The sequence below is a fragment of the Drosophila navojoa genome, chromosome X (assembly GCF_054131105.1).
Source record: "Drosophila navojoa isolate 15081-1374.11 chromosome X, UAZ_NAV_1.0, whole genome shotgun sequence".
In the NCBI taxonomy this organism is placed as follows: Eukaryota; Metazoa; Arthropoda; class Insecta; order Diptera; family Drosophilidae; genus Drosophila; species Drosophila navojoa.
This window is the reverse complement of record NC_142895.1, coordinates 12,642,060-12,663,509: the sequence shown is the minus strand read 5'-3', so window position 1 is coordinate 12,663,509 and position 21,450 is coordinate 12,642,060. Positions and strand designations below refer to the sequence as shown.

Here is a 21,450-nt window from a genome sequence, read left to right as displayed (position 1 = left end):
GCGCTCAACTATCGATCTTAAAATGTTTGTTAATCGCATTAGCTAGACGATATATTCAGCATTTTGGCACTTGAAATTCATTGCCTGTGCTCTCTGTGAAGGGAGGGGGTGAGGGTGGGCGAAGTGAACTCCTGCAAAGGCGAAACATTTTCGCGCTCTTGTTTGTTGTTGTTGTCGTTGTTTGTTGTTGTTGTTGTTGGCATAGTTTCGTATGCCGCACACGGCCATCCAGGAACCTGACAATTTCGCTGCCATCTAGTTAGGCAACTGTCTAGGCCTCTATAGGCGCCTGTATCTGTCTGTCTATGTGTGTCTGTCTATGTGTGTCTGTCTATGTGTCTGTGTGTGTGTGCTCATGTGTGTGCCGCCTTTCAGTTTGCAGCATCATCTATCTAAATGGATATCGCGCTTTCCAAGAGACAACAAACAACAACTGCAGCAACAACAACAACAACAACAACAACAACGCACGTTATCTTGAGCACATGCTCACGTTTGGCGTCTATCCGTCCGCCTGCCCGTCCATACGTTTGTTCGTTCTGTTTTGCTCACGTCTGTCCCTATCTGTCCGTCTCTTGTATTGTTGCACGTACGTGTCGTAGACTTTTTGTTCAGCCTCGGCTAAAACTTCACTAAAAAATGAGCCTGGCATGGCGTTGAGCATTTAAACTAGCTACAAAACATCAGCTATGAATCGCAACACTCTAATACAACAGCCACGCCTACCGACCCACCCACCCCCCTACCCGCCTACCCGCCTACTCGCCACCCGCGTCAGCCATCGCAGCCTAAAACAGCTCCTCATGCAGCCCATAGACAGGCCGCAGTCAAGGTGGAAAAGCGGCGTTGCGTTACGTGCAATGCATGCACAAGTGCCAAGAGAGAGCTATGTGTGTGTGTGTGTCTGGTTGCCAAGACAAAATGCGGCTAATGCTTTTTTTTTCTTTTTTTTTTTTACTTTGGTTTAGATTTACAATACAACGTGAAATGTTGTTGCTGTCAGAGCAACGCTTTCAGCTGCCTCAACCAATACATATATAGATACATATATATGTATATGTATATGGCTGTGTGTGTGTGTGTTTGTCGTCTCATGCTTTTATGATATTCGCTCATAAGCACAAGTATTTGATAGCGTCTGTAGTTGAGCACTTGCCTCGCCAGACCGACAAAAAAAAAAAAAAAAAATGGCCCACGCTGAAAAGTATGCTACGTTTTTTCTTTCAAATTTCCATTGAGCTCATATCACGTATACGTAGCGGTGACGCAGCTTGCGGCTGCAGCGACTGCTGAGTGTTTCGAGTGCTCAGCATTTTCGTATATGCCACGCCCATGCTCATGCCGACGCCCACTCGGCTTGCTAATTGTTGGCCATTTGTTTCGGGGCCTTCGCTTGAAGTCTCAATTGAATTTTTGGCAAGTTTCTTAAATGGTTGACAAAAGTTTCTGGCCAACCAGCTAACTGAGCTGAGCTCAGCTGAGCGCCCGCAGCGCTCATTGTTATCTCTCGCTGGGCTTATCTCGAGTTGCCTGCGAAATTCAGCTATTGCTTTTAGCTCTGACGTCTTTTCGGCTCAATTAGCAATGATTAGCTCTTGGCTAAAAGTCAATCTATTTGGCCAACTACGCACAGTTGAAGCAGTGGCTGGTGCTCAAGATTTCTCTGGAAATATGTGAGCCACTCTGAGGCAGCCTTTGCTCTGATATATTGTGTGTTATTATCAGATGTGAATCATTTGGAATAGATGCCGTATAACTCTTGACGTATTCAAACTGAATTGTTATCGATAGCAGAAGCAGCTGTAGTGCTATCGATATTAGTCACACTGCAACTCATCTTCTTCTTCCATATTGAGTAAATCTAGCGCCTTGCTTCACTTCCCGCACCCTCACTTTCTTGATTTGATTAGATATTCCTCCTGCTAAGCAATATGCAAACAATTTCCAACACTTTATGCTCCATACGGCGTTTACTTATATTTCTTAGAGCCCTTACTCTATGCATGTGCTAACAAGCTTGTCAATTATACAAGTTATTCAGATTTCTGTCAATTCTTTTACTTCTCTCTCTCTCGCTCTCTCTCCCTTTTCTTTTGGTATCTGGGTAAACTCTGCTGGGAAAATAGTTTTGCTAGTTGGCTTCATTTGTTGGCTTTGCAGTTTGTCTTGCTGTCAGGTAAGCTGCAGCAGTGGAAATCGTGTGAAGAAGAAGAAGACGAAGAAGAAGACAAAGAAGTGGAAGAAGAAGAGAATGTACCACAAATAATAATAAGTGTGGTTAAACAAGTTTGGCTAAAACGTTGGTTAAGTTTTCAAAGTCATTTGCTCGAATTTTTCTTAGCTTTGCCTTTTGGCTGTTGTTGCTTTAGTTGTTGTTGTTGTTGTTGTTGTTGTTATTGGCAAATGACATTTATACTTGTTATGTTATGTTTGCCATTCGCATTGTATTCGCTGCTGTTGCTTAAGAGAACTATGTAGAAACGAAGCCAGCAACGACAGAACAAGTCAACAAAAGCCAAAGCAATTTGGCAAACTATGCGCCGCTAAGCAACACAGACAAAGACGGCAGCAGCTGCAAGAGAGTGAGAGAGAGAGAGGGAGAGGGGGTGGGGGGGGGGGGGGGGGGGGGGTGACGGGTGAGGTATGTGAGTTTGGTTGAAGCGCAAATTGAAAGGACGATTGAGTGCTAAAGAGAGAGAACTGGCTGCCCGACGAGTTTAGTAAGAAAGTTATGCCAATTCATTAATTAGCCAACACACACACACACACACACATGCACACATAGCAGCTGTGGCAACAGTGTATATACATCTATGTAACTTGATATCGTCTGCTTACTTCATAAAAGGCAAACTTCTTGTTGCTGTTGTTGCTGTTGTTGTTGTTGCTCTGTTTGTATTTTGACAGGCATATTCCATATTCAATGCGCGTGTGCCTTGCCACAGCACACAGCACACTCCCACTCCTCCCCCCCCTCCCCCCACTCACAATCGCATGTTACATTGCTTCCCCCTTTTTGCGCTCATTTATTTGATTAGTGTGCGTGTGCGTAAAGTTTTTGGCCAGCAAATATGGCAAACAATTTCACAAAGTGGCCAAAGCCAAAAACTTTCGTCATTGGCATTGAGTCGACGTCAATCTGCAATTGCCATAGACTTGGCTAATCGCTGCAGCCAATGGCCACGCCTACCTACCTAACCTGCCTCCCACTGCTTGTGCAACATAAATTCAGCTAATGTTGTGCTACACACACACACATGTGTATGGCATTATAATTCAGCTGCACGTTTTGGCCAACTAATTAGCCAACACACACACACACACACACGCACACACATGGACAGCTGCTGATTGGGTTGCTCAGTTGAATTACTGCTTTAATTTACCAGAATATTCGACTAGAGTTTTAAGGCTCAGCTTGACTAACTAACTAACATATCGATAATAATCGATAAATGCGACAGTCATACCAAAGAGCTTACACATATGTATATAAATGTTTCTCACCTCATTTGAGGGCATTTAATATTCGGCTTTGTCAACTGTTGCTCTGCTGGCTTTTGGTTGGCTCCAGGGACGATGATTTTGGTCTCGCTCTTAACTCGATTCACAAACACATTTCAACTGTGAAAATACGTTTTGCCTTTCAACGCATTCAATTAGTCAATTTGCTCTCTCTCTCTCTCTGAGTATCTATACATTTAGTATATTTACTTTGTTTGCGCTTCAGTGAGTTGAATGCAAAAGGCATTCGCTGAGCTCATCTGAGCTCCTGCAATTAACTCGTGATATGGCCACGTTCCCAAGTGGAAATCTTTTGCCCGTCACGTCCCACTGTGTATACCGTATCCCGTATCCTGTTGCCCTTGTCCCGTATCCTGCGGCTGCTGGGAATGTCATTAGCATTCATTCAGTTGATGATATGCGTTAGATCATTGAGTGTGGCATTTCGAAATTATAATACACAATCTATATGGAAATATGCGGCATTAGATGGCCATAATGTCGCTTATTATGCAGATATATATATCTATATATATATGTAGGTGTGTATGTATATACCAACATATTTATAGCTTGGTCAGCAGGTCAGCCAGCGATAGGGCCTATCAATACGATTGCTAAATTTGCAATGGAATTAGTCAACAACAAATAAAAACGCAAATGAATTATTAATACGCGCCAATTTCGATATAGATGAGTCTATATAAATACATATATATGTATATATATGTGTATTGAATCAACAATTGCCGCATGAAAACTTGAATTGATTTATGGTCAATAAATTTATTATGTGTTTGGAAGTATTCCCTTTAGTAAGTCTCGGGCCAATGTATTCCTAGCAATAGTTTTTAGGCTTTTCACAAAGAATCCTAAAGGCCATTATATATGGCATAAGATCAATTGTGTATATAGTATACTGTATAGATAGTGTAATCGATGACTTTATAGTAGTCGATGAGTGTATAGTAATCGATAACTTTATGGTAGCTGATCGATTAAAAATCATCAATAGCTTAAATGACCTAAAGTTAGACTAAGAGTAATCGAGATATCGATAGCAATCGCCAATCATTCACTTGCTAGTTATCGATAACTATACATAAAAACTACCGCCACTTCAGCTTTGACAGCTTTATAGCAATATTTAGCTTCTGAGTAATCGATAACGGCATATGAAAAAATAATCGATGACTCGATAATAATCGATAGTATACTTGAAATCGATAACTATATAAGCCTTTGTCAACTTCAACGATAGCTACATAGTAATCGATAGTTTTAGCATGGCCACATTTATCTGATTTCTCTCTCAATGCCTTGTAATTCCCAAATGGTTATTTCAAGCACTTCTCGGGTAGAGCTGTGCCAGCGCTTGACAAGTGCTGCCATATTCTCTAGCCAAAGCCGAGCAGCTATGCGCTATCAGTGCTGCCAGATCTGTGCAGGGCTTATATGTGATTGTGTGCGTGTGGGCGTGGCTATGGATGGGTGGATGGCTGGATGGGTGTGGGCCTTAACAGCGTGCTTGGCTGCCCCTAAAGGCTTCGCTCGCAGTTGCCAGGCACTTAAGCGTGCGATAAGCGGACGCTGCCAACTGGCGTCTTGGGGTCCATGCGCTATCTGGCAACGCCATCGTTTCCGCTTTTATGCATTGGCTTCGCTCTTATCTAAAGCACACATCGCACACGGCTTGCATTTATCCAGGACACGCGTCCAAAGAACAAGAAGAAGAAGAAGCAGCAGCAGCAGCAGCGAGTGAAGAAAACTTTGTGATGCCTTTTTGGGGTTTTTCTTTTTGTGATTTTGCTTTTCTTTGCTGTTTTATTTTTATTTTTGCTCTCTCTCTCTCTCTCTCTCTCCTTTTCTCCTTTTTGTCTGTTGTCGCTGGCTTTTCATTAAAATTGTGCGCGCCTATCTGGCCAGCCAGATCTTTTGACTAGGCGACTAGTTCAACTCTCTCTCTCTCTCTCTCTCTCTCGCTCACACACTCCCTGAGTGTGTGTGTGTGTGTGTGTGCTTTGACTTTTGTTACCTTTGTCTAAAGCGCAAAATTGTCGAGTTTTGCAAAAATTTTATTGCTGAAAGGTGCTAAAAATGCAAAAGTGCTGATGCTGATGCCAAGGATGCCAAGGATGTTAAGGATATGCAGGATGTTGAGTATGATGTTGCCTCGATAGTGCCGCAGCACCTTGCTCGCCCTCTCTCTCTCCCTCTCTCTCACTGTTACTCGCTCTCTCTCCTTCTGCCTGTCTGCCTGCTTCCGCTATTGATGTCCTGCTCTCGCCTCTTGCTTTAATTATTTAAATTAAAAATTGCCACAAAACTTTGCGACTTCGTGGCCTGCGCTGAGTCGCTCGAGTGTCTGGCACTTGGCATAGTTTTCAATCTTTTGCCATCTCGACACTGCTTGCAGTGCAGAGCCTAGGCTCGCTAGAGGCCAAAGCGGGTATATTGGTTGCAGCTGAGCAGTCACTGAATAAGTGTGAGAGTCACAGTTTTAGTTTGAGAGGCACTGCTTAATAATGATGTACCAAGGTCTGGGACTGTTAAAAAAAGTCAGGATTTTGTTTGTGATGTGGAGTCACAGTTTTGATGGTTAGTCACAGTCACTGTTTATACTCAGTCACTGTATTTAGAGCTATACCTTTGGCTTGTCACAGTTAGGAATGGTCAGTAGCAGTTCAGGCAGTCACTGTTTTGGCAGTCACATTATTGGTTGGTCAGTCACAGTTTAGAATAGGCAGTAGCAGTTCAGGCAGTCACTGTTTTGGCAGTCACATTGATGGTAGGTCAATCGCAGCTATGAACATAGAGTAGCAGCTTAGGCAGTCACTGTTTTTGGGGTCACAGTGATGATTGATGATGATCAAAGTTTTGAACAGAGAGAAGCGATTACGATGGCCGCTATCTTCGAGTCACAGTTTGATAGCTTAGTCACCATATTAAGTGAGAGGAAGTAAGAGTTAGTGAGAGAGAGAGAGAGAGCTATGACAGTTACTGCCTGAGAGTCACGAATCCATGAGTTCGTTTCACAGTCACACTGCCAGAACCTGCGTCAAAAAGTAGAGAGCGAAGCAGTCACTGTTTAAGAGTCACATTTATAAGTGAGCGAAGCAGCTACGACAGTCACAGTTTGAGAGGCGCAGCTTTGCTTGATCAATCACATTTTTGAACAACGCCAGATCACATCACATCACTTCACTTCTCCTCTTTCTCTTTATCTTAGATCTGCTCCGAAATCACAGTTTTAGAGACCATTTGAGCGAGCATTGCAGTCACACGAAGACACCATCTGAGAGCAAGTTGCCTAATAGTGATCATATATGTTGACAAATCCATAGAGTTGCCTTAACCCGATAGCCAAAGAGTCTCCGCTCTCGGCTATGCATCAGAGGAAATCTTTCATCTCAAGCTGAGAATTTCATAGACTGCAAACAGAGCATGTGGCAGTTGGTGCTGCTTGCTGTTTATTTGCCAGCTTCATCTTACGCTCACTTGCAACAACAACAGCAACAACAACAACAACAACAACAACAACAATAGTAGACGCGTTTAATTAAGCAAAGTGGCTGGCCAAGTTGCTGTCAGCGCTTTGGTTTTTTGGTTTCGTGCAGTGCTTTTGCTTTTGGCTAACAGAACCTGGCCACGTAGCTACTGAGAGTCGCCCACGCTCAGGCCCACGCCCACGACCACGCCCACTGGCCACGTTCCTGTCTAACCCTTTGGATGCTCTGCATTTTTGCTAATTTTGTCTAATTTTGCTTAAGTGACGGCTTCAGGTCGTTGCCATTTATGAGGGCGTGGGCGCACATCAGCTCAAGTTAACAGCCAGACAGACAGACAGGCAGACAGAGAAACTATCTATTCAGCATTAGCTCTGTCTCTCTCTCTCTCTCTCTCGCTTCCACTGCCTGCCTCTCACTCCCGCTCTCACTCTCAGTGCCTTCGTCTCTTTCGCTTTAGTTGCTCTGCGGCTGTGGCATCAAATATTTAATTTCTTTGCCGCTGACTTTTGTGTTAACTACTTTCTGACTTGTAGTTGCAATAAGTACAACAACAACAACAATAGCAACAACAACTGCTGCTGCTACTGCCTGTGGCATGCCAGGTTTACCTGGCTGCGCTTGAAAGTATGCAACATTTTTGTTCCTTGAATAAATGAACTTCTGCATGCGGCGTGCTTTCAACTCCGTCCAGCTGGAAACTTGAGCTCTTGCTTCCAAAGAGTTGCACTAAATAACTAAATGAACTATCAATATGTATCGGAGACAGCGAAATGAAAGGAATACAGCTTCGTTAATATATTTTCTACTAGGTTCTTAAGCAGAGTTCAATCTGATTTGGCTTGAACTCAAGTCTTGTCCTGCAAGACTTTGTAATATATCCGTAGGATTTGTCTTAAGTGATAGATACTCTAGCTACTTTAGGTGATATAGATACTCTAGGGGACATGGGTACTATGGGTGCTCTATAGATAGTCTAGGTAATATGAGCACTCAGGTGCTGCTGAAGCGCATCTCCAAGGCAAGACTTGTAATATTCCGTTTCACTGTCTATGTACAGTCGCGTCTCAATAATTTGTACCCCGATAAATTGCAGATTGCGATAAATCGAAAGATATTTCATCCCCCTGAAAGAATTTCCTTTTCAATAATTCTTTATAATTTGAATTTCTGTGTTAATCGTGCAAATTTTTGATGCCCTTGCCATTTCGAACTAAAGGAATTGTACTGTATATTACTAGCTATGGGAGAAACCTTTAAAAAATATACCGATTTAATTTCTATATATATTGGGTTGCCTAGAAGGCAGCAGGATGTGTGAATATATCATAATGATGTTAAAGCCAGAGAGAGAGAGAGAGAGAGATAGAGAGCCAAAGTGAAGCTGGCAATGGAGCTTATGTGTTCATGCTTGAACATATATAGAGGTACATTTTAGAATATCCCTATTAAGGACTGAGTTAAGCATATGACTAGATAATGATTTAGTCTTATCAATTCTCAGCATATTAAGTCTTTGACATATCAAACAATCGTTTTTGGATAGAACTGTTAGCTAGAATTGCACCTCTTCTTACTCTAAGCCATGAGATCTCACGCTTTGCACTCAAATGACTCGCTAATTGCACATATATCGATAACTATCGATAGAAATGAACTTTTAGCTGTTTCCTTTCCACATTCCACTTTTGGCCATGCGCTTAAATTAACTTTGTCAATGCCAAGTCAAGCTAGGCTAAGGCAAGCCAAGCGATAGTGTCAGCAATCGATAACAAATCAGCTTTGGATCCTATGGAAATTGCCATTAAACTCAGCGAGCTGCGCTCAATTTGTTTGACGTCCACGATGCGGACATGCAGCGCATGTGAGGCGACAGGGCGACGTTGCCTGTTTAATATCCTGTCGCTTAATGTCGCATTCGAGTTGGCCCGCTGCACCGGCTGGCTGTGCGGCAGTCGGGCACGACTTGATTTATTGGCCAAGTGTTGGTTGCATCATTCGGGCATTGGCTTGCTGCTCCCCCTCAGCCACGATTTTCATTACATTTATTATGGATACGTATATGTATGTATATATTTATATGTTATATATATGCACATATATGTATGTTGGTATATATACATTTCTTATTTCGCTCACAGCAGCTAGCATTTTCTTAATTTCACTTCTCGCTCTAACTCTCCCTCTCTCTCTTCACCTTTCTCTGTGCGCTTTGGCAGCAGGTCGCCCTTTTGTACAGATTGAAAGCGCAGTCAAGCAGTGCCACAAGTTTCAGTACCTAAGCACCGCCCCCAGCCGCCCGTCTCCTGCTGCAGTTGCTGTTGCAGTCGCCGGCCTCAGCTAGCGCTCAGCTTGAACTGAGCACATTTGGAAATTGAACAGCAGCTTGAAATATGCGCGACAATATTGTTGCAATACCCTGTACTTGAGCATTAGAGGGTCGCTTGACAGCAGCTGCCTGCCTTGCAAGCGCTTTCTATGCCATTTTGTGCTCAATTATTATCTGAGTTCAGTTTACGCTCTGAATTGATTTTTATAATACTTTTCCAATATATTCAAGTTTTATTTATATTTTATTTTTTATATAATTTTTTAAGTATTTTTTATTAATTATTTCTTTTTCATTATTTTTCATATATATATATTTTTTTATTATTTTATTTATTAATTATTAATCATTACTTCCGACTTTACGTGATTTTCTCCTTCATTTATCGTTTTCCCTTGGTCATCCTATAAATAGAGCGCCATCTGGCAGCCCTTTCAACAGTTTTTACTTACTAGATATACACTTTTCACACACTTTTCACTGCCTTACACAGGGTATCTGCGTGTGTCATATGCCCCGTTGGCCATCTGCCTGCTTTGCTGCGTCTTTTGGCTGCTGATATTGCCGCGTCAAGCATCGGCAATCAAGCCAAGTGCAGACGCTAGTCATTCCTTCGGCGCTCGTCTTTAGCCACACTCAAGCCCGTTCCCACCCCCTAACTCCCACACACACACACACACACACACACACACGCCTCCGCCTTCGTCTCTGAGCAATTTTGTTATACGTTTTTAAATCATATTTAACGCTCAATTATTGGCGCTCAAAGTCGAGGCGCTTGGCAACAGACAATGGCAAACTAATGGCCGTCGCTTCGCAGAAATGGAAAATGTGCTCGACTAGGGGAAGCAGAAGCAGAAGTAGAAGAAGACGAAGTGGAGGCTGGGCATGGGCAAAGGAAGCTGCACTTAATACTCGTAACTCGACGCATCAGTTTGGTAGCTGCGGCGCTTTGTGTGCTCAAATGACAATTTGTAAAGCTGTCATTGAAGAAGGCGGCCTATAAAATGATGAGACAGAGAGAGAGAGAGGGAGTGGGAGAGAGAGGGAGGGAGAGAGCAGCCAGTGACAGACACACACAAATGACAGTCACTTTGGCTGGCAGGAGGCGGCAGCGGCTGGGGCTGGAGCAGGGGGCAGCCACGACGTGCGAGTCCTGCCCGGGCTCAGTCAGTAATCAATCACTCAATCAATCAGCAAATAATGTGCATTGAAAATTTTTTAAGTGTCCATAATGTTTGCCCGCCTGCCAAACTGTAGCCAAAGCGGGCGCGACTAGAGTGGGTGAGAGGGCGGTACGCGAAGGAGGCGTGGGCAAGCCGCACAGTCAATTTAGTCAAGGAGAAAATAATATTTGTCAGCCTGACTAAGTAATTATGCTGCGTGAAGGCACTGAGAGTGTCAGGCCTCTTATTGCCATGTCATTCTCTATGCCTAGCGGGGTGGAGAGAGGGAGGGTGGCGAGTAAAAGGCAGAGGGAGAGAGAAGAGAGTAGGTTAGGTGACTAGACAAATGTCTTAAAGTGAAACAACGAATCCGCATTCGTATCCAAGTCAATTATTTTATGCTGTCAGGATTATGGCAAGCCCTATAGAAAAGAGACAAAGTCTGACTGTGGCTAGAGACAGGGACAGAGATAGAGAGAGAGAGAGAGAGAGAGGGAGAGAGAGAGCGGGATGAGCAGCTTGGGTATATGAAAGCAAACATTGGCTCAATTAGAGTTTTGTCACCAAAGATAACTGTGACAGCTTGAAAGGGAGTTGAGTCTTAAGAAATTGTGACAAATCACAGAGGTAGGGTAGAGTAGAGAGAGGGGGAGAGAGAGAGAGGGAGAGCGAGCATATGGGCAGCTATTTGCATAAATAATTCCAGCTTGTTTTAATTTGCTCACTATTCAAATGAGAAACTTCCAGTATTTCCCATTCTTAGTGGTTTCTCTTCGTTCACTGACCCTGCGGGCAAGGCCCCCATAGCCACCTCACTCGCACTTAGCCGGAGTAGGCTATGTGCGGAAAAAGCTTTCCTTGTCGCACTCACTCTGCTTCCCTATATTATAATATATATGTAATATATTTATAATATTCTTAGATTCTAAGCATTGCAAAAACCTAGCAAATAATCACAGACAAATCAGCTACAGCTCCAGACCAGCTCCCATTAAATTAGCAGTGCTCAATGGACTCATCGAAGCACATTAGCATCGACATTTGAGCTCGGGCAAGTCATAATGACTTGAGCAATATTTTATGGAATTTCTATATCTATATAATCTATATAATCAACTTGCAAATATTTAGCCAGACTGTCTCACTCAAGTGCTCAGCCTTATGCGTATTCATTCGCAATCTTATCAGACATAGTTGTCTCATATGTACTATATGGGTTGAGCTGAAGCTCTGCTTTTGATTTCATGTGCTAGAGTGAGACAACTGCTTAGCCCCGGTTTTGCTAATGTAGAAGAGTTGAAGCCGGGATGAATCATATCTGACTATATACAGATGTAGTAATAGAGCTATTGGCTACGCCTTCGGGCAACTTAGCGTATAGATCAGTAGATACATATATATACAGTGAGTAGCATTAATATTCGTTCATTTTATTTTTGCACTTCAACCATGCTGAACCAACATGAAACATGAATGGAAATTCAAAAAGTGCAAATGCTTAATTAATATTACCTTTTATATGAGGTATATATTAACATTCTCTATATAGCATAACAACAAAGATTATACGAGTTAAGCGCTCCCACACTAGGGTTGGGTTCTTGTGAATAAAATTGGTGTTCAATAAAGTAATATTTATTTTATATAATTAAGTATCAATAGGTCTAAGCTCTCATGCGAATATGAACTGAGTCATATCAGTTTTACTCGTTGGGTTCTCCCCTTGAATGTCTGACTGGACTCTGCAGAGGCCAAAATTTGTCGTTACTTCAATAAGTATTTCCAGGTCACAGTTTTCAGCGAGCAGTCGAATACTCCCCTACTCCCATGTTGTACTATTAGATAGAATTATTCAATACATTTTTTTGATATTGAGATAAATTGTATTTAAATGAAATAAACAAGAAATTCAATATATAATTGAACTAAAAATAAATCACACAGTGACTTAGAAGACTAAAAAAGTTTATGCTGTTAAATCCGGTTATAACAGAATAGATAAACGAATAGTTGGAAACGTTCCAAGCGGAAGCTCTTTCATATAAGATTGTATGTGAAACAGTTCATCCCAATGACCGTCCGTCTGTCCACTATAAGCAGAGTCGTTATAGCCGCACTTTACTGTATATGACTAGCCTTTAGTCGCTGACTTGAAGTCATTAATTTCCCAGTCTCGAATTTCATTGTGATTTCAACTTCCGGGTCTGCTCTTTGGCTCTTGCTTCAATTGTATTATTCGACTCGCGGTAATTTTTCATTTATTTGCTTTCCCTTTCTGGGTTTTTCCTTGCCTTTTCGCTTCGTTTTTTTTTTTGCATTTGTCGAGCTCTCCAATGACCAGGCACATTTGGCAGGCATTGCAGGGGCAGAGCGAAAGGGGGAAGCGGGCAGGAGACGGCTCGCTCTTACATTTAGCTTAGCGTGTTGCAAAACTTCGATGATTAACTTTTTCGATTAACTCAAAACTCAAAACAGACAAAGCACACACACACACAGAGACACACACAGAGACACACTCACACACAGACACACATATGCAATGAAAAATAAACAAACAACGGCTGCTGCTGCAAACTGAAAACTGAAAACTTTTTCATGGCGATAAACAATTTTCCAACGTCCGCCCTCTAGCCTAGCCACCTAGCCACGCCTACTTGCTGCTGTAGTACCTCACCCTCTGCGGCCCCCTTCTACCAGCCATTTTTTTATAGCATAAATTTATTTTAATGTTTATGCTTAACAATTTGGCGTGCAGCCACCCAAAAAGGCCGCCCACGCAATCAGCTTTAGCTCTGGCTGCTGCTGCTGCTGCTGCTCCTGCTACTCCTGCACACACAGAAGAAGCAGCATGTAGAAGGAAGAAAGAAAAGTTTTGGAAAACCTCCTGTCGAGCAGCTGAAACTTTGCATATTGATGCTGGCCTTATCATGCAGCAATGCGCACTGAGATAAAATACGTGAAAGTAGATTAAAGGCGCAGCAGCCCCGCCTCCTAAAGCTGCTCCTGCTCCTGCTGCTGCTGCTGCTGCTGCTGCTGCTGCTGCTGCTCCTCTTTTACCTTCAGCTGAGGCCGATTGTGAAAGAATCTCTGATTGATGTCTGTCAGTTATGTGTGGCAAAAGGAATCCTTTTATCATTTGCCTCCAAGTGGGCGTGGCGCATGCATGCTTGTCAATGTGTGAACGCATGTGTGTGCGCTGGTGTGTGTGTGTGTGTGTGTGTGTGTTGTAATTATGGGCCATGTTTAGCCAGCGGCAATTGTTTGTGATGATAAATGATGAGCAAAGCAGAACACGAAAAATAAAGAGAGAGAGAGAGAGAGAGAGAGAATGTAGAGAATAGAATGAAATGAGGTGAAAGCGGCTGTGGGGCGGGAGGCGTGGTCTGACCATGAAATTCATTAAGGCACCCACACACACACACACATACGCACACACACACACGCACACACACATATTCAGCTGACCCCTGACCCAATTGTGAATGCTGCCTAATGGGCAACGCTGGAGTCATCAATAATGCTGCCCACAACAATTGAGGGTTAGATCGCAGCCGCCTAATGAGGCCCCACACAGACTTTAAAGATATGCACACACACACACACACACACGCAGCTCTACACCCCAAAGCAAAACAAAAGTGATTTAGCGAAAACATAAAAAGAGAAGAGAATAAAGCAAAAACATTCCAAATGCGAGCAACTGCAACTGCGTAGAGCCGAAGCAAAAAAAAAACACACAACTTTGGGAATTGCGAAAATTGTGGGAACCGTGGGAACTGCGCCTACTTGTAGAAGAGGCGCCTCTAGCCACTAGACCAATAAAAAAAGAAGAAGAAGAAGAAGAAGGAAAAATACCAAAAACAAAACGAAAAGTTTCCCAAGAAAACAAAATTTCCCCAACGAGCCATTTCCGTACGTGTGTGTGAGTGTGTGTGGGTGTGTGTGTGTGGGTGTGTGTGTGTGTGGGTGTGTGTGTTTAAGCAAGAAGCAGCTCAAGAAAAGGTAAAGAGCACAAGCCAAACAGAAAAATAAAATCCAATAGGGAGATTCGCTCGAGAAAAACTAACGACTAAAGTATACTCCATTTCAAGTGGAAGGTCCTTTAGAGATGATTGAGAGAATGTGCCTGATCAATTCAATCTGCAAAGTAATCAATCATAGTCAATGGATTAGTCACTTAATATGTGAGCTACTTGAGCAAGTTTGATCAAGTTTATCAATCAACCAGTTGATCAATCATAATCACAATTACTAATCAATTTCAATCAATTACTAAACGCATCTGTTGCCCAATTTTTCATTACAAAGTTGTAATATGAGACGATAGGATGTACGTGATCTGATTCAATCAACAAAGCAGTCAATCATAGTCAATTGATCAATAATTCTATGTAAGTTTGATCAGGTTTGATCATATTCATCAATCAACCCATTGTTCAATCATAATGACAATTGACTATCGAACATTCATCAATCATCGTCATATATTATTAAGCACATCCGTAGCCTCATTTCTCAAATATAATATATGATTGATCAAGTCTTACAATCAAGACACTAATCAATCAGTCAATAAAAAAATTGAATCTGCTGATCTATAGCCACTTATCTATCAAAATAATCAATCCAAGTCAATCAATAAATAAAAAAGTAAGAAGAAGAAGTAAGCAATCAATCAATAAGTAAAGAAGCTGGTCAATCAATCGATCAATCACTCGATCAATCAATACGTAGACAAATCCATCAAAATCGATTGTTACTAATCAATCGAGCTCATTATCAATCATTGATTGATTGCTACATCTCCGTCCATCACCTACAATGCGCTTGATCAATCACACAGATTACCTTCACAATCCGAAGTTCTCAAGAATCGATTGATTAGTGCAATATACCCCACTTAGCTCAACTGGCCACAGAGCATAAGAAGCCAAAGTAGAAAAAATTAAGTAAAGTGTTTGGCCAAGGAGCATTTCCAAATAAGCGACGATGAAAGAAAAGCCACGGGAAAAAAGCCGAGTGGAAGCAGAAGTGGAAAAACAAAAAGGAAATAGGCAACAGAACAACAACTTTGGAAACGAACGTGCGAAACGGGCGCTGGGCTCTGGGCGTAGGCAAAGGGTTTTCAGCGTGGACTCAGCGTTTACTTTTCACAAAAAACTGTTTTAAAAGCTTAACCACGAAAAAGAAGAACAAAAAATTTGCGAATATTCCCTAATGACGGCCGCAGCCGTAAAGAAATACCACAAAAGCCGAGCGAAAGTAGAAAAATAAAAAGTAGACCGAGTCAGCGAGAGTATGTTATAAGGAGGACAGCGAATGGGAGCAATAGAGAGAGCGGGAGGTAGTTAGATAGTGGCAAATGGAGTTAGCGAAGGGCGTGAGTTTTAGAGGCTGGACATGAAAATGGGAAGAAGGGGAAAACGTTCGGCAGGCGGACCGACAGTGATAAAGCATTGTGATAAAGCATCAGAGTGGCATTAGCATTGGGCAGACATTTCACATACGCAGCTCTAGTTGAGGCCCATGAAACAGGCGCTCCAGTCGGGTGTGCACGACTTGCAGATACCCGCTAAGAAAAACATGGAACTCGTTTACACTCTGTCTTCCCTGTTACAGCAGGGAAAGAAGAGAGAGAGAGAGAGAGAGGGCGAGGGGGGCATCTCTGCTGGCAGCTAGAGAAAAGTTAGTTGATTGCCGCCGGCAGCAGCAAAAGCAAAAGCAGAAAAAACAACCAAATTTTTGTGATGGAAATTCGTGTGTTTTCCTTGTGCATTTTCCTTCGTTTATTTTCATTGCGTTCCCTCTGGAGAAAAGTGTATCACAGCGATCTTAGTTGTAGCCGGGACTCAAAAACCATCTGGGACTTGCAGCAAATCTTCAGCTGAATATTGCAAACTCTAAACTTGAGAGAGAGAGGGAGGGAGAGAGAGGGAGAGAGAGTTAATGTGTATTTAGCTTAGAGTTTCTCTATACTAAACTGCAACAGCCTAAAGTAAGCCCATATCGTAGCACTAGACTACACGAAAATTGGGCTGAGAGCCGTCAGCCCCCTTTAACGGATTTGCTTTGTCTAGACTTCGTTTTCTGGGTTTATTCTCTCGGTTGGCAATGGCTCTAAGCAGCTTCTAAATATCTGGCTTTTTGGCTATTGTTAGCTGCGGTTGCTTTTTTATTGTGGCAAGCTGGCCTCAATGCCACGCCCACCCACCCACACACACACACACACTTGGCCTTTTCACAATGGAAGCTAACGCAATTTAAGTCAACTTCGACACCTGCAAAGTGAAATTGAATTACAAAAATAAAATAAAATGAAAGTAAAAAAAAAAAGAGAGAAAAAACTTTAACAAAGGCAACGGCAATGAGGAAAGTCAAATACAAAGGCCAAGCACACAGAGGGCGCTCTACGGCTCTCACCCTCTCGCTCGTGCCCACACCCCTCACACTCTCTCTCCCGCTTACTCTTTTCCGCTTTCTATTTGCTTTTGGCATTGAGTGTTAAATGTAATTTTTACACCTTTACGCTAAATTTTCAGCGTGCAGCAACTCTAGCCTCGGCACAGCTGCTATCAGACAGCCACCCACTGGCCAGCCCAGCCACGCCCCCAGCCACGCCGCTCATACAAAATGCTTAAGAACTTTTAGTGCGTCTCAATGCGCATTTTAAATAAATAGAAATTCAATTTACTTTAAATAAGCGACAGAAACAACCAGCAAGAGCAGCTTGACACATACACACACACACACACACATATACACATACACTTACGCAGCTTGAAAGCGGAACAAGTGCCAAGGGGCTGGGCATATCTGAGAGCGCTTCTGCCGCGACGAGGTGACAAGCAGCAGCGAAACGTCAGTGACAGCTTCTGCTTCTTACATTCTCTCTCCCTCTCTCTCTCTCTCTTTCTCCCTTGCCCACTCTTTCTGTCACTATATCTGCCAGCGCAAGAGACAAAAAAGAAAAGCAGAGCGAAAAAACTTTTTAAATGAACTCAAAATTGACTAAATGTGCTAGCCAAAAGGTGCGTAGCGAGCAGAGACAGAGAGAGAGAGAGAGAGCGAGAGAGAGACAGAGAGAGAGAGAGACAGAGTGTGAGAGCGATTTCGCTGGGGAATTTCAGTTAAAGTCTCCATTGCTAAAAAGAGAAGCGAAAAGTAAAAAAAAAAAAAAAATACTGGAATATAATTAAGCGGCGTTTAGAACGCTTGTAAAGAGCGCGAGAAGTTTGCCTAATTGTTTGCCCGCGCACAGGCGAAAAGAAAAACTTTCCGCAAAAGTTTAATTTAAATCTGAATGAGAATTTCGTCTCAATTTTTTTCCGTTTCTTTTTTTTATGATTTGTTGATTGTTTTGCTTCTTTTTTTTTTGAGAGACACTTTAAACGCGATTTGACGCTGTTGCTGACATTTATTTTTGACAAGACTTCGAAATAATTATCGCCAAGCAATACACTTAAGTGAATCTTAAATTGAGCTAAATTGAGTTTGAGTTTGCCGATGTCTAGATCAACTCATAGACAAGTGGCTAAAACAAAGCAGTATAACAGATGTATAACAGTTGTATAACACTTTTTTTCTGTTATAGATTTATTTCAATATGAAACATATGTATAATCTTGCCTGCCAAAAAGTGTAAGCTACGTTAAATGTGTATAACATTTTTCAAATAATTGTATAACAGTTAATTTGAATGGTGTATTGAACTTAAGCTCTCTTATACCTTTGCAAAAATATCATATGCCTTACAGAGTAATATATCAGCTGTATAACAGTTGTATTACAGCTGTATAACAGTTGTATTACATTTTCTTGGCCGTAATTTTAATGCTGGAATCGATTATATCTATATTTCATCTTCACAACAGTAACAAAGTATATGCCATATAACAGTTGTATAACAATTAATAGATGTCTCGCGCCGCACTCCAATTAATGTAATCAATAATGTACAATCAATGCAAGCCACACAGCAGTATTACAGATGTATAACAGTAGCACGTCTATTCTCCCAGCACAGGGTATTGTCTAGTCTATCAGACGAAGCTGTTGTTGGCGCTGTCGCACAGCTTATCTAGCATTATAAGCAGCTGCCCAGCTGCGGCAGCTGTCGCTTTGATTTCATTTAGAGCCAGGTGATAAGATATCTTCATGCCACAATAGGCAAGGCTGGAGACTTGAGGCTGTGGCTGTGGCCGTGGCTGTGGGTGTGGGTGTGGCGGCACCACAGCAACCACCAGCCTGCGGTTGATGCAAAGATGGGGCAAGGCAAGCATAATTATAAAGCTGTTCATATCAAGCAGCTCAAGTGCAACTGGCTTAGGGTCCAGATTGAAGGCGGCGACGGCGGCGACAACGCGTGGGTAGATGCCAGCTCACGGCTGTTGATAAAGGGATGAGACTGGCGCCCAGCTGGCAGACGCCAACTAAGCCCCCAACCATATCCAACAGCAAAAGCAAAAGCAACAAAAATAAAGAGGAAAACAAAGTAAATAAATAAGGCGACCAACACAAAGCGTGGAGCCCAGGGACTTAACGGAGAGCGGATAGAGCGAGTCACTTGGTAGCCGAAGTCGAAGTCGAGTCTGCTTCTGCTTCTGCCTTCTTCATTCCTCGTCCATTTTTTTTTTGCGTCACCCAAATCAATTTATTGAATTTATTTGGTGATTTTATTAAAGCGCGCAAAAAGCATCAAATGAATTGACACGAAAAGCTCTACGGCTCAGTGGGAGTGGGAGTGGGGGGGTGGCTAAATTCGATTGCCGATTCAATTGGCTGTCAAAAAACATGTATATATATATATGTATAAATATATATATATTCCTATGAAGCTAGAGTGAGGCTGGGGCCTATCGTAATTAAGTTAGAACCTTTCCACAATTTTACTACAGACTCTCTCTGCTGTGCTCTACCCATCTCACCCATCCACCCAGCCCGGCCCGGCCCGGCCCGGCTCACTCTGCTGGTGAAAGAAGCGCTGATTGCGTTTGCCAGAATCGTTCTCGGCCACGCCCCTGCCCCAACCGCCGCCTGGCCAGCCAACATCTATACGTACTTAGCCAAAGCCTAACAACTTTCAGTGCTAAATGCCTGCAGGCATCTAAATTGTTACAGCCAGTATAATAAAGCCCTCCCTCCCCTTTCTCCTCCACCTCCCCCTGCCCATCTCACACCTTTTGACCAACATTTGCTGGCTTATTACATCTGCACAAATTGCAAGTTCTTAAAGCTCTTTAAAAGTGAAATGTTATACAAATACGCAATGAATTTCTTGCTTTTAGCCAACTTCAATTAGAATGGGTCCACCCTAAAGTGGAATTTGAATCTCTACATCATCCTTGTGCAAGGGTTTTCTGCTTTACTTGATTTTCCATTAAAGTTAGTTGAATTTGTAATAGTAGTTAAGCTGCCAAGCTTCAGTTACCGTTGTACAGTCAGAGTTTTTGCACATTATAGTTTCGTATAACAGTTTGTTTTCAAATATACTCTGGATTAGTTTCAATCCTTAGAGCATAAATCTTTCAAATTATCTCCCCATAACATAACTTTGAGTTTATTTTAAATGCAGGGAACATAATTACCTGCAAAGTAAATTTGTATAACAGTTTCAATTTAAGCAGTTGTTTATATACTTTATTAATAAAAACGGCCATAACTCTGAGAATTACTTACCTTTAACTAAACCTCTGAATTGTATAACAGTTTGTATAACAGTTTTTTTTTTACTTTCTGACCCATTTAATATAATAATATAAACGCGCTGCGCCTTATCAGCATTAACTGTATATAAAACAGTTTTAACATCATTTTGTATAACAGTTTCCAGTTTTGTTTTTCTAATTTACAAAAAAAAAAATGTATGTATACAAATATATGATACCACAATTATTTATCTGCCGTAATTGTTATACTTTATTTTTTTTTTTGTATAACAGTTTTTGATTTCACTTTTGAGGCTCATTAGCCGTGGCAGCCTTACGAAATAATTTGTAGCCACAATGAACTGAATATCGAATATCCAAATAATTGGATTTGTTGATTGTCTAAAAAATAAAATACTAATTAAAATACATGTTTTTTTCTTCTTTGCTCTTGGTATTTTTATTTTCATGTAGCTCGTCGGCGGCGAATTCGATATGGAATTGAATTTTGTGATACAGGATGCGCAGAATATAAAGCATATGCTGGAGCTGCTGGATCATTGTCCGCCCAATTTGCAGGTGAGTTGCGATAACGAAAGGAAAAAAGAAAACGAGTGTGTGTGTGTGTGTGTGTGTGTGTGTGTGTGTGTGTGTGTGTGTGTGTGTTCATGTTGTATAACAACAAATAAAAATTTGATGGCATAAAATTCAATAAAAAATTGTGTTACTTTGCGTCATCAAAGCCAAATTAACCAGCTATATAAAAAAGGCGTTTGTAGCTGTAGCTGTAGCTGTCTCTGTGTATGTGTGTGTGTGCTTGTGTGTGTGGAGGCGGCTACAAATTGTGCGTAATGAAAGCGCAACATGAAATGCCTTTCAACTGTTTTTACTTTTGCCGCGTTGTCATTCGCCTCGTTGGCGACGCGACGCAATCTTGTTTTCTCTTTTCTCTTTTCCCTTTTTTTTTTGATTTGCATATGAATGTCTGCCTGTGTGGGTGTCACTCTGTGTGTCCGTGTGCGTGTGCGTGTGTGTGTGTGCGCACATTAAACAATATTTTACACCTGACGCTGTGTGTTGCGCGACGGCGCCATCAAATTATTAGCATGAATGCTGGCAAAGGATATGACGCCCGGGCACGTCCCCAACTGCTGTGCTGCCTCACTATGTGTGTGCGTATCTGTGTGTGTGTGTGTGTGTGTGTGGGCTGGCAGGAAGTATGCTCTTCTCATGCGACATTCGCCCCAGCCTCAACTTTTGCCGCTGTGCAAGAGTAGACGCCGGAAGTTGAGTAACCGTGT

At 42.1% G+C, this 21,450-nt stretch overlaps 1 protein-coding gene across 24 annotated transcripts in view; it reads left to right on the top strand.

The window, feature by feature from the left end:
- The window catches only part of LOC108657046 (neurobeachin), a 119,135-nt gene that overhangs the window by 26,991 nt on the left and 70,694 nt on the right, over nucleotides 1-21,450 (top strand). For all 24 annotated transcript variants that reach the window (XM_089264003.1, XM_089263998.1, XM_089264000.1 and 21 more), the window contains exon 2: nucleotides 20,624-20,728. In XM_089264003.1, coding sequence (XP_089120129.1) covers nucleotides 20,624-20,728 — 105 coding nt within the window. The remainder of the gene's footprint in view (nucleotides 1-20,623; nucleotides 20,729-21,450) is intronic.